We start from the raw sequence: 13302 nt of genomic DNA on the forward strand, positions 1-13302 counted from the left end.
CTGCTCTGCCAAGAAGCAATCTCCACAGGAGAAGGGGATAATTCAGCAGGCTGCTGGAAACTTCCCCTCATAGCTACACAGGGAAAGCACAGAAACTCTCACTCCAAGTATTCCCAACCCAGGGGTGATGGTTGTTGAGGGAGGTTTTGGCTTTAGGAAAAGCTCACTTTGTGCCAAAGATGCCAACTGTCCTTAACCTGAGCAGAGCAGCACAGGAACTGTCTGACAAATTCAGACAGCCCAAGAACTACTCAACTCCTGAACTGCTGCTCCCTATGGACATGATGGTTCTTCACTCCAGGGAGAGCAGCTCATGCATAATAAATAATGATTGTCCAGGCTGTTTTGAAAGGGAAAGGTTAATTCAGCCATGAACAAATGAAACTGTGTATAAGCATAACACAAATTGGCCATGGATACAATGCAGTGGTATTAGTGGAGGTTTCAAAGCACTAGAAGCAGGGTAAAATGGGCAACAAAAAAGGCCCATCTTACACACAGGGCTGTTAACTACATTAGCTCTTCCTGGAGACAAGCATACTGCATCTGAGCCTTGCAACGCATCTTGAACATCTGTAATTCTTGATGAGGAGCACCGATGCATTATTAATAACACCAGGTGGGTATCTTCATTTACAGAGCAATGAGACTCATCTTCTCTAAGGGGAAGGACTGGATGGGTACAAAGACAACCCTCAAGTGACTGTGGATGAGAGCAGAACTGCATCCCCACTAACGTGCATGGTGAGGACACGGAGTATTTTATTCCTTAAGCTGTTCACAAGCAGCTATCAAGGAAAAAAATAGTGTCATAGCCAAGTGAAAACACTGTCCTGTGCCAGTAATGTTGTAAAGCTATGGGAAGCAAAGAAGCAGGGGAAGATGGCCAGGTGGTGAAGCAGAAAGATCAAACTAGGAGGATATTCCAGGAATGAGCAGCAAAGTGGTGAAGTTTACCATTCCTTGCAGAACAACAGCAGAAGGCAAATTTAACTAGCAAGGAAGTGAAGTGTGCTTATGAGCCCAGTAACACTTAGCGTTAAAATATTAGCAGTGACTCCCTTTGAAACTCACACAGTAGAAAAGGTGATGAAAACAACCCTAGGTACACCTTGGAGGTAATACACAGAGCAAGACAGGAACTTAAAACAGCCATGTTCCATCATCTACTCCAGGTCAAAAAAACTGGCACTGCATCACTGGAGAGGTGGTTTGTGCACAGGCACAAAACAATATAAAGCATGTTTGAATGTACAAACAGAGGATAAATCCCAATAAAAGCAGAGTGGTGTTATGTAAATCTGCCGTAGCTTTCACACTAATGCATCACTCTTGTGATTTTCTCAGCAAGAAAGCTAGAACAAAACAGAACTCCATAAGTATAAACTGATTAAAGGCAAGAGGGGGATTTACAAATGATATGTTTTAAAGACCGACTATTTATTTTAGGAACAAAGGCAAGATGGGATTATAGATGTATAAAACAAATAGAATGGAAATTACCTAAGCTCCTCATGCACCCTGTTACATAAGAAAACCAAAGGGCAATTTAACATGAGAGGCAGCACGTTTCACTGATTGTCAGGAGACCTTTCCTAATGCTATCTATAAATGAGCCCATCCAATTCAGCACCACAAGATATTATACAGACAATTTTTTTTCAGCAAGATTAAAAAAGGATTATGTGTTTATATAAGGAAGAATAACATATGTAGCTGCATTAGTCAGGTTTAAAAATAACAAGAGTGAGCAATAATCATGCTTCAGGACACAAGCTGATCAACAGCAAGGATCAGGAAAGATATTTTTCCCCTGATGGGACAGCACTGCAGATTTGGCCAGATAACAATTTCAACTTTCCAATGAAAGATGGTCTACAGCCACAGGAGGGATGCAGAATAGGAGGAACAAGTTCAGGAACAGTAATAAGAAACCCAAGGAAATGCAGAGGATGCTGTAACAAGGGTACATTGATAATACACCTGTTAATAAAATGCACTGTAAGATTGCGTGCACTCTGCATGATGTGCAGCCAAAAGTCCTGCAGGAATCGAATTTCCAAGTCACTGGGAATTAACACTGAAAAATTCATGAAGAAGCAAGAGCTACCTGATAGCCAAGAGGGCCACATCAGCTTTTCTGATCCCAGTTCAGCCAGGGGTTTAGCTTGGACACAACTGGGAGCAGCACCTGGCTGCCCCTGTGGAGCTGCCCACAGCAGGAACAGCAGATGGAAGGAACATCCTTAAAAGCCCCTATCCAGGAATTAAGGAATAAAGGTAAAAAGTCTGTCTGGAGAACAACAAAACAACAGTGATAAAAAATTAACATGATAAGAAACAGGTCACCTGAGCCTGTCAGGAAGGGCAGGCAATGATTTTCTGACCCTGGCTCTTTCCCTGGCATGCAGCCACCAAGCAGCCCAACACTTCAGGACACCTTTTGATAACGCAGCGCACATGCTAATTACAAAAAATTATTAAAAACGAGCTTTGTTAAAACTCCTAACATAAACCTGAGGAACAGCTGCAGGAATATCTAAAAAGAGTAATTACAACAAGTGATAAGGTATCAAGAGTAGAAGAAAGGGTCCAATGGGATGTGGTGGGGATATCGGCCTGACTGCTTCTGCTTAACATCCTTGTTAATCATCCAGAAGAAAAGTTAAACAGCACATTAATTACACTGAGCTATATTAAATTAGGAGGTGAAGCGAGGGCCAGGGAGGACAGAGAAATAACACAAAGGGTTAGGAGCAATTAGAAACTGGTAACACACATTCCTGTGAACTTTAGTACCAGAACTTGGAGAATCAATCGAAGGGAATTAAAAACACAAGAAAAGTGATAAAAGGGCCAGAAGGACTCATTTGCAGAGGATGCATTAATTAAACTTCGCATAACTTGACTAAGTCATGATTTGGAGGTGAAGAATAAAATGAGTTGGTGCATATTTAAATACTACTCAGCCAAGGACAACTGGAATGTGAGCACTGTTTAAAGCTATGTACATTCATAGCTCCCTACATTAACTAAGGAACAAAAGGAATTGGATAAAGCCAGGTTTACACTGAACACGAGAATAACGCTCCTGCTGTTGAGGTCCACCAGACAGTGTCAGAGCCTGGATATCCCCATCATCTGATGCACCACTAAAGTTTGATGTAATGAACAAATCTGCTGTGGCAGCAGGACACTGTGAAGGTTATAGAACCTACGAACAGCACCATCCCAGAATAAAGATACGGATGAAAGCGTGGTGAGCATCCTGGAGATAGTCAATCACCCATTTATGCTTTCTGACACAGAATTCACAGAATAGCCAGCACATCTAAGCCATCACAGCACAGGCAAGTGATAACAACCAGAGCAGATTCAAATAAACATGTCACAGGAAGTAAAGAGCAAAAAATGGAAGGAAAAATGCAAATTTCTATTGAGGGAACAGATTTGAGCACAGTGTTTTTCATGGGGGATGCTGTGGTGCCTCACACAAACGCAAATCAACAATTCCATCTCTGCATTGGTGCTGATGCAGAATTAAAAATATGTATTTGTATGCTTTGGGGTCACATGGGCAGCACAGCTCAGACTTCTCCTACCCTGGCAGCACAGCAGGAGCAGAGCAGTGCTCTGGAGAAGCAACGATCTTGCTGACTGCATAAAAGATGAGGCTGGGCAGCCACGAGATCTCATCAAGCTTTGACCTTCACTCGGGCTGGCTGCATTGTCTTCTGTTCCATTTAGCAGTACTCTTAAAGAGCAAAGAGGCAGACAGCACTTCTATAGATCCAATTATACCCTCAGCCAGAAACAAACCAAGGAAGGCAAGCTGCAAGTATCCTACATCAAGGTTCCTATAAAAATCATTTTATTTACTTCCAAGATTGTGCTCTGGCTTTCCTGTCTCATTCACACTTGTTTCTTTGCCTCTTTCTCATCTTTCTTTCCCCATCAGCCAGCAGACATGGATGAATCATATTATCTGTAATAACAACTCTGAGCCAAAACTGGAGAGTGCAGTGAGAGTCTGAAGAGTGAGTTGAGAGGTTCCATCCTGCCACTGCAGGAGGTCTGAGGATGTGGATAGTCCCATATTTACCCAATTCCAACAGCAGAGCAACGAGGGAATGTGTCAGGCTGCAGCAGTGCTGCTGGGGCTCCACAGTGCCACAGTAGGGAACGGGATGCAAGGAGGCCGAGGCGCTGCCAGGACATGGTGTGTGTGGGAAGGGAAAAGCTGGTTTCTCGCCCACCTATGCGTCACAGTGCCTACTTGGAGCCAGCTCCCTCTGCCTCCCTATTTGTTCAGTCAAATAATATCCATTATTAAAAAAATGACTCTTCCTATATGTGTATCTATAAACAGCACATCCATCTATATGGGAGTAGATGCATCTCTTCATCTCTGTTTTCCTACCTTTTGTGCCCTTCCCTTCTCTCTCAATATTTCTTCCTGACACACCTGGAAATCATCAAACATCAATGCACACAGTTGAACTTAGATGGAGACTAATGCTTCAAGTGCAGACAAGAAAAATGTGGGGCCACGGGGAGGAAAGGACAAGCACCAAGAGCTCTTCTCGCTGTCTGTGTTGTGCGGTGTCAACATTTGCAGAATCCCCTTTACTCCCCTTGGTGGGAGATAACCAGAACAAATCATGGAATTATAGAACGGTTTGCCTTGGGAGGGACCTTAAACATCATCTCATTACAACCCCCTGCCATGGGCAGGGACACCTTCCACTATCCCAGGTTGCTCCGAGCTCCATTCTGCCTGGACATGCTGGTCCATGGAGTGGTCCATCCTAGCAAAGAGTATAACTACAGAAATTCTGCTTTTCACAAATTTAAACATACATCTTTTCCTACAGTGCCCATGCAGGAGGTAAAAAGGCGAATTCACGAATTTTACACGTCAGCCCTCAAACATAAATCCCTCATTGACCACTGCCACTGAAGAGGCTACTTAAAAAATGCATTGTCAAGGAAATGTTTGCTTAAAGGCAATTATGCTGTTATGAATCAAAATTCCAGATGCTAAAGCAATGCCAGTTAGCAGTATTAAAAACCAGATGCCTTGTTCTGAGTGACTACCACTGCCTGTGCTCAAAAGGAAAAAAACCTGCACAGAACATGCTGGAAGCTACTGTCCTATTGAGAAGACAGCTTTTAAATAGATGTTCTGAGAGACAAACTTAAAAAGCTGTAAAAGCAACTTATTATGAAAGTCTCAGCATAATTTTCCATCAGGATGGAAGAAGGTTAAGCTGTCCCCTGCCTTAAGCTGCTTTCTGTTAGAAATCCAAGCAGTGAGGAGATGAGGTATGGCACAGAGTCAGGGCCATGGGAAGAATAACTGAGACAGCACTATGCTGCAGCTGCCTGTAGCCCTCCAACCTGCACTGTAGGTGACAAAGTCTGGAAAAACAAAAAAAGCAAGTTCTCTTACTATTAATCTCCTTTATATGTAGAATAAATCCCTGTCAAATAGGGACAACCTCACAGACACAAATTTGAAGCCATTACAAGCACCTTTTGCATCCTTCACTTGCAGCTCTTCTCAGATCAGTGATGCAAAACTGAGACTTTCATGAGGTACCCAAGTCACCTTTCCTCTTTCTGAGAGCTGGGAAATTGTTATTATCACTCACAGGCAGGAACACGATTCCTCCCCATCTTCTCAGCCACCTATTAGATGTGTGCCAATCTACCAAGTTAACACTGTGTTTGGTTTCAGCAGTTTTGGCTTGAGCTCATCTGTATTGTTAAGCAATCTGACTTCCAATTGCAGCTTGCTCTTTTAAACAGCTCACAAGCTGCTGTGTTTTAAAACAGGGTGATCTCAGCCCCCACTTAGGAGTAACAGGCTATAAATGGGTTACTCACAACAAAACCTCCAAAGCCAGAAGCCTTGTCCCCATGAGGAGGACAGGAGGGTGCATTATGCTCCTGGGTGTACAGGTGGTCAGGCAGACAAAGCAGCAGAATCCAGCTCCACATGGCACAAATATCTTCTAGCTCTCTGCTGGTTTATGCCCAAGAAAAGCAGCCAGGTACTGATTCCTGAGCCTATTTGCCAGAGTCCTAAAAGCCCAACACACCACCAGGGGAAATGAGAAACGTTCTTGTTTTGAAAGGGAGCAGGAGCTAAGAAGTATTACAGAACTATTAGAGAAGAATTAGAGAACCATTAAAACATTACTTAAGAGATAGGATCATCATTAAAAGGAATGGTACAAAAGTGATGAAAAAAGGAGGCATATAAAAGAAACAATACAGATAGTCATCGAACACTTCTGATACACAGCTTGCAGTTGTTAGAGAAATGTTACTACAATGCATGTGTACATCTAAAGGCTTGGGCTATTACTTATAGATGAAAGCAAAGAAAACAGAATTTCTTATAAATGGAGACATGGATAAGACTTTTGAAGGCTCTCAGAGTTCAGAAATCTTCCTGGAACTCTGTGGATCAGGGACTCACTATCAAAATCTCAGAACTTGGCACAACAGAATATTCTTGTATCAACTTCAGATACAACTGGACCAAGGCCTTTTTTTCCCCAAGTACTATCCAGAAAACAAATCTCTGAAGTGACAAAGGTTCATTCATAGAACACAGAATAGCTCAGGTGGGATAGCAGCTTTGGAGATTTTCAAGTCCTTTCCAATCTGTATTACTCTATGACTCTGAAAAGGGCCCAAGTAAGGATACCCAGTGTATTCAATGCTTCCTTGGTCCCTTTCTTCATTCCAGTATACCATGAATTCACAGGTTGCTTTAAACACCATGTATTCTATACACTCTGACCAAGCTTAATCCTTGAACAATTTAAAAAAAGCTCATTAAATCTTTTGGCTGTTTTTAAAATGACACAATGCAAGATTTATTCTGAAGTAGGCAGATTATTTGCCAAAAGTAATGGAGGGCATGATAATGTTCACAATATTCAAATTATAATTCAAATATTCAAATTCAAATATTCAAAACATGAACAAATTTTGTTGAAAATTACTGGGCACCTCACTTTAACTTGAAGCATTTGTCCCCAGTCTAATAATAGAAATGCCTTTGTGCTCCTGGACACACTGACCAAAGACTGACCCAAGCAAAATCCAGGCAGTAGCTGAACAATTCTTATACAGACTCACAGCTAACCAAACTCAGAACAAAACCCAAAGAGCTAAAGAGGAATTAACACACCTACAGAAATTTAATCAGCTTCTGAATAAACTATAAAACCATTTCAATTTTCCATGCACTTCATTGGGAAGAGGGAAAAATATCCCAAACCTAAAGGAACTTGTTTCCTTGTCAAGATTGTATATGGAATGCAATCCCTGGAGGCAACTTCAAAAGTATTTATATAGGTCGCTGCCCACATTAACACTGTTGCTTCTCTATCTGTAACTTCAGATCAAGGCAATGAAAAGGAGCAAGTTAGGGATCTACCAGGAATCTTATTGGTCATATATGACACTTGATAGCAAAACCTCTTGGTCAAGCAGAAATATTAAGCAAATATTCCTTTACCCCCAGGCTCCCCCAGCCTGGTTGTGCACTGTGATATTTAAATCTCCTCCTCCCATCCAATGAGACAAATGCCCCTTTGCAGGGAAGGCACACTTACTGGTACTCTGAAAGGAGAAGTGTTCGGAACATCCATGGAGTTGGTTTTCTCAGAGGTGCCCGTCCCCGAGATGCTCCGTCTGCGAGGAGATCTCTCTGCTGGGACCTCTGAGGGAGAGAAGAAGAAGAAGAAGGTGGTGAATGGGTGCCTGGGGGTGGGGAATAGTCAGGCTTTGTGCTCTGGAGGACAGAAGCCTCAGGAAAGTTTTGAGTGCATTACTAAACTGCTGAATTAAACCACCTATTTACCTGTATCTTATTCACTTACTAACCTATGATGGCATTTACACTAGCAGATTCAAGGCTGTGAATCTGATTTGACTGTGGGAGATTAAAATAAAAAGTGCTGGTAAAGATCAATACCTGGACATACTTAATATTCTGTTACTGTTAGAGAGACAGTATTCAGAGAACTTAAACCTATTTTTTTTTGATTCAATTTTTTAATGTAAGCAGTGCAGTAATTAACAGACAACTACAATCAAGACCCAGGGAAGCTCAGTTTTAGTCCCAGCTGAATTTGGCAAAGGTCAAAGTTCGGTCGTGTATGATCCCACCACTTGCTCAAAGCATGCAACCAGCAGAAGACTTAAAAGTGCCTGGGTAATATGACATATATATCTCTGCAGACAAAAAAAAAAAAAAAATAGGTCAACTTCTCCTCGTTCTGGCAGTATGACCTTACTAAGACACGACTTTGGCATCTTAAATCCATGCAGACTGATCTGATGAGCACGAATATTCATAAAAGCTGCACTGATGTCTTTGACTAGTACAACCACTGGGATAATAGCATAATAAAGTACACACAGAGCATTAAAAATCTCTCCACAAACACACATATATGCATTTTTTATATTAAGCTAGGTATGCATACAGATACCTTTATCACAAGTGCTGCCCATCTCCAGCTCAATTGCCAGACTTTAAGGAATCCAGCTTCACAAAACACCCCCCAACACGGGGAGGGAAAAAATCACTTCCTAGCAGAAAGTCCATTGTTATCTTCCGAACCTCAAAGAAAAGGAGCAAGCCGTGACTCCGGGCAGTGACATTTTGACTCCTGCCGTTCCTCCTTTCAGATGCAGCTTAAACTTCCATTCCTGGCTGCCCGGCCCTGGGGATCCGTGAGTTCCACTTGAGGGAACGCCGGGTGTCTCTGGCCGCCCTCCCCTGCCTGGGCTGGCGAGGAGCGAGCGAGAGAAGCAGCAGCACACAGGACTGCAGCTCTTCAATCAATCGCTCCGGCTGCACATCCTCATTAGTTACTTTCAGGCTATTAACAGACGCCCAACTGCCGGCTTCCCTCCGCCACCGAAATTTTCCCTGAGCATCCTGATTCACAGCGGCAAAAAGCGAGCTTTATGGGGAGAGCCAGCCAGCTGGTGCCACGGGAGCGGCGTTTTCCTCCAAACAGCCGAAGGAAAAAAAAGGAGAGAAGCTTTCTTCAGGGATAACATTACTTGTGATGCCTTTGCATACCGGATTTTGATTTCAGCAGAGTTATAATACGTCTCTCCCATGGATGCTTGGAGACTGACAAAATGGAGCATAGAGGAGGAGGAGGAGAGGCAAAGGAATCCGGACCCTGCAGTATTAGTGTCTCGCTCGGTAGATATTTATCTTTTCAAAAAGCAAATTGCTGACACTGAGCCCCTCGGTCTGCCGGGGGAAAGGACTGCTAGGAGGGAGAGCAGCCTCTCGAAGTGGGCAGAGTCCAAGACATGGTGTGGTGTGTGAGGAAAGGGCAGGGCACAGCCAGCTGTGAGGGCGATGCCCGAGCCCTGCCCGCAGCGACCGAGCGCATCCCGGCCCTCCAGCGCCGGAGAGCTGCCCCTGTGGGGAGAGCGCTCCTCCTCTGGAGCAGCACCGGCAGCGCTCTCCGACAGCATCTCCTGCTCCAGAGCTGCAGGGTAAGTCCTCATCAGGGCACCTTTAGAGAACAATGCACCTGGAGCAGGGCCAGTGCCAGCCCAAGGTTTTTTGAGTCAGTCGGTCCCACCACCTCAGGAGCCAGTTTTACCTGACGGTGCACTTTAATATCGCCAGCTGCCTCCCTGGCCTAGATGAAGGGAAACTTTATTTTCTGCAGCACCTGTAGTACTGCTCTGCCCAGAGCTGTGTTAGGTAGAATATAAAGGATTGTCCCTGCCGTTCCCGTGTCCATAGGATTGATATATTCCATTGGCACAGGGCTAGAGTGAGCACCTTTCATGTTACACCGGCTGGTAACGAGTAACGTAATAGGTTTGGCTTCCTCCGCTTCTCACGCGCAGGAAATCACATCAAAGCTGCTCCGGTAATTTAAAACAGTCCCTTAACTTTGCTGAGTCATAAATGGAAACACGAGCCCAAACTCCCCAGCATTTTCCACAACACCTTCTGCAGGAGGGGCAGTTTGGGAAAGGGCTTAACTTTAAACTGAGTGGGGCTGAAAAGCTACCACAAGGAACGTGCCTGGCTCCCCTTGCCCTCCCTCTCCTCCCCAACACCCACCCAGCAGCAATCCAACTTTTCTGCAAATAAAATGTTGGCATTTCATCGGCAAAATGGGTTTCTTCTTTTCTCACACCATCACAGAAGTGTACCAAATGGGGAAGGGAAAATGAAATATTCACTAGGTGCCTGCAGTGAACTAAAAATAAAAACTACCTCTCCCTCTCTTCTCCTTCTAAAAAAAAAGAGCAAATAGACACACTTAGTCCCTAGGAAAAGGAAGACCCAGATAGAGCAAAATTGTCGGGATATGTTAACTGGAAATCAAAAGCTGAAGCAACTTGCTATGATGCCTGTAGAACAGTATTTTTGCTGAGTCTTGTGAAAGAAATCTATACTGTCACCACCAGGCAAAAAATTAGACAGCTCCCTCCCCTGCTCCACTACTAATGCTTGAGGCTACTTTTGCATAATCTTCACCTGCTGCAAAAATCAATGCACCTCTCATCAGCTTAGTATTAAATTACAACTGCTTTCTGCATTGCTCACTCTCAGGGACCAAGGCTACAGACAGATCACATTGTTTATCCATCAAAACAATCTGAAACCCTTTTCAGCCTTTCTGTTTCTGGGAAGAAAACAAGAAAAAACAAAAAAAAAAAAAGGAAAAGGGAAGAAAACCCACCTGACAGATCCTCCCCATTTCAACCTGCAACAAAAAAATTGTAGAGTCTGACAATGGTTTGGGATTGAATGAGCCTTAAAGATCATCCAGGCAGGGACACTTTCCACTATACCATTAAAAAAAATGAGTTGTAAACATCTCAGTGGGTCACTTTTATCACCTGTTATCTTGGTAATATGCAGTAATATTTATGTAAATAAGTATTTATCCAAATGAGTATTTACACACTACATAGCAACAGTCAGTTGCAAATCAGCTGAGCCAATTCCTCTGCAGTGGCAGATGCCTCTGAGGAGGGAACTGCCCGAGGATACAATGAAGGTAGGTCTTCCATCCTGCTGAGCCACTCTCTACCCTCAGCAACACCAAAGCTTGTTCTGTAGGCCAGGAGGAAGGTTTGTGTAAGCCAGGTGCCACTTACTACATGGAGCAGTGGTGAGAGTTGCCCTCCCTTGAAGGGAGCCCTCTCAGCCACAGTGGTGTAGCCTCAGTGACCTCTGGTCACCACCCAATCTGGGGATTGACCTAAATTTCCTATTGCTGGGTGCTGTGGCCACTTGAAAGACTTGCTGTGGTGGAAATTTGTATTTTCACTGTGAAGAGCTTTTTCTTCAGGTGGGAGAAGCAGACACTAAACAAACCTCCCAGCTTTGTGGGACAGACACAGCAGGTAGGAATTATAATTGCAGATACAGAAGAAAGAACAAGAAGAGGAAGAAGTGTCTCAGCAGCATTTTTCAGATGGGTATGACCTAGTGAAATAGGAAAATTTCAAGTTTTATTTTGAAATATCAAAATAAATAAAAACGTTAAATGTTTTATCTTGCAATAAGCATTCTCTCTCATTTTGCTCACTTGGGGAGAATTCAGGCTAGGGCCCAATTCACAGATTGTCATAAAAATTTCATTAAATGCCTGTACAAGAAGCCTAAGGTAAAAGCAAACTCAAACCCCCCTAATCTATTTTAAGTCCTGAAGTCCAAGTTTGTGTTCTGACTAAAATACATTATGCAAATCGTGAAAGGTATAACTTAAAGGAAAAAAATGGAAATTTGCAGAGATAGCTTTTCCACATTTAACGAGGCAACCAGACAGGGGAAAAAAAAAATCACAAGAAGATACATCAGAGTGAATGTAACCAAGTTTCAGGACACTGAAGTGCACAAAAGCTGCCAAGCCTGGAAAGGGAAATACAAAGGGAACCCTGCAAAGCTCACTGGCTGTAGAACTCCAGCATCAAACAACTGCTAGATACAAACTATGATCAAAAACTCTCCCAGTCCATTAGTGGGGGTTTGAAAAGAAGATACTGTCTGTGCTTTATTAGGGATTGAGTCCATCAGATAAGTCTTGGAAGACGATCCAGGTAACTATAAAATATTTTTAATTTACAGAAAGGCAATTCTGTTGGTGTTAGACACTTGCATTGTGCTGGCATATATAAAAAAAAGTGTAATTGAATTAGTGCCCAGTACAGAAGGTGCATAGAAAGCAACCTAAATGTAACCAAGTAACTTGAAAGATCCTGAAGTCATTGATTCCTAAACGACTTTACAGTCTGAAAGACAAGACCTAACATGCAAAGCAGGTAAATATTAGAGGAAGCTGGAAGAAATGGCACAGATATCAATATCATAAGAGAAAATAACTTTGGGGTTTCAAGTATAAACTCCCACAATTTATTTTCCCTGAAAGTTTGGAGGAAATTGTACATGGCATTGAGTGAGAACACCATCAGCTGTTCTTAGACTGATGCATTCATTCAATTTGAAGCGGAAGAACAAATCCTCCAGCTCTGCAAATCAAGTCAGAAATGAAGCAGATGCACATCCCTAAACTGCTCAACATATCCTCTGCCTGGTGTGGGTGGCTGTACAAAATTTGGGATAGTTACTCCTTTTTGACCTCCTCATGCAGCAGCCTCTAAAACTTCCCTTCATGGTTGACTCCACACGAAGCCAAACAAATTGCCTGGACAACGGAGCCAACACAAAAGCAGAGAGAAGGAGCTGCTGCCCATGACCTGGAGATGCTGATGTCCTCGTTAGCTCCTAATGATCTTGGACTGCCCCTGCTAATTCAAATTACCTTGTGTTTGCTGCAGAGATTGCACACAGACAATTATCTCCGATCAGCTGACGCATGGTAACTTGTTCCTGCAGCCTAATTTGTTTAGAGGCTTATGACTTAAACACACATTAGTATGATATCAATATTTATTGTCCTCCTTATTAAACAACAGCCTTGAGCCACAGCTTTCCAAAAAAATCTTTTTACTGTCTGTAAAAGGGTTGGGAAGGCATTCTCCAAAAAGCAATCCTTTGGGATAGCTCTTGAATGCACCAAAGCTCAGCAGCTCCTGCCTGTTCCTCTCCATGGCCCAGAAAGCTGCTCCGAGCCTCAGCACTTCTTGCTCACTGTGGAGGGATTTTGTCCCTAAACAGTAAAAATTATTGTTAAGGACACAGGAAAAGACTCAATGTACTGCAGACATCCGAGAGGTGTCAGTGAACCCCAAACGTGGTCCCAGAGTTAAGACACCGTTTGG

At 43.2% G+C, this 13302-nt stretch overlaps 1 protein-coding gene across 23 annotated transcripts in view; it reads right to left on the reverse strand.

Moving 5' to 3' along the window:
* RASAL2 (RAS protein activator like 2) overlaps positions 1-13302 on the reverse strand; it is a 160837-nt gene that overhangs the window by 39306 nt on the left and 108229 nt on the right. For 19 of the 23 annotated variants that reach the window (XM_086842941.1, XM_086842942.1, XM_086842940.1 and 16 more), the window contains one exon: positions 7635-7741. In XM_086842941.1, coding sequence (XP_086699067.1) covers positions 7635-7741 — 107 coding nt within the window. Of the gene's footprint in view, positions 1-7634; positions 7742-8516; positions 10101-13302 lie in introns of those variants that run through there. The other 4 variants (XM_086842949.1, XM_086842947.1, XM_086842948.1 and 1 more) reach the window with 1 other exon arrangement.

This window comes from Cyanistes caeruleus, chromosome 9, assembly GCF_971803275.1.
Source record: "Cyanistes caeruleus chromosome 9, bCyaCae1.hap1.1, whole genome shotgun sequence".
In the NCBI taxonomy this organism is placed as follows: Eukaryota; Metazoa; Chordata; class Aves; order Passeriformes; family Paridae; genus Cyanistes; species Cyanistes caeruleus.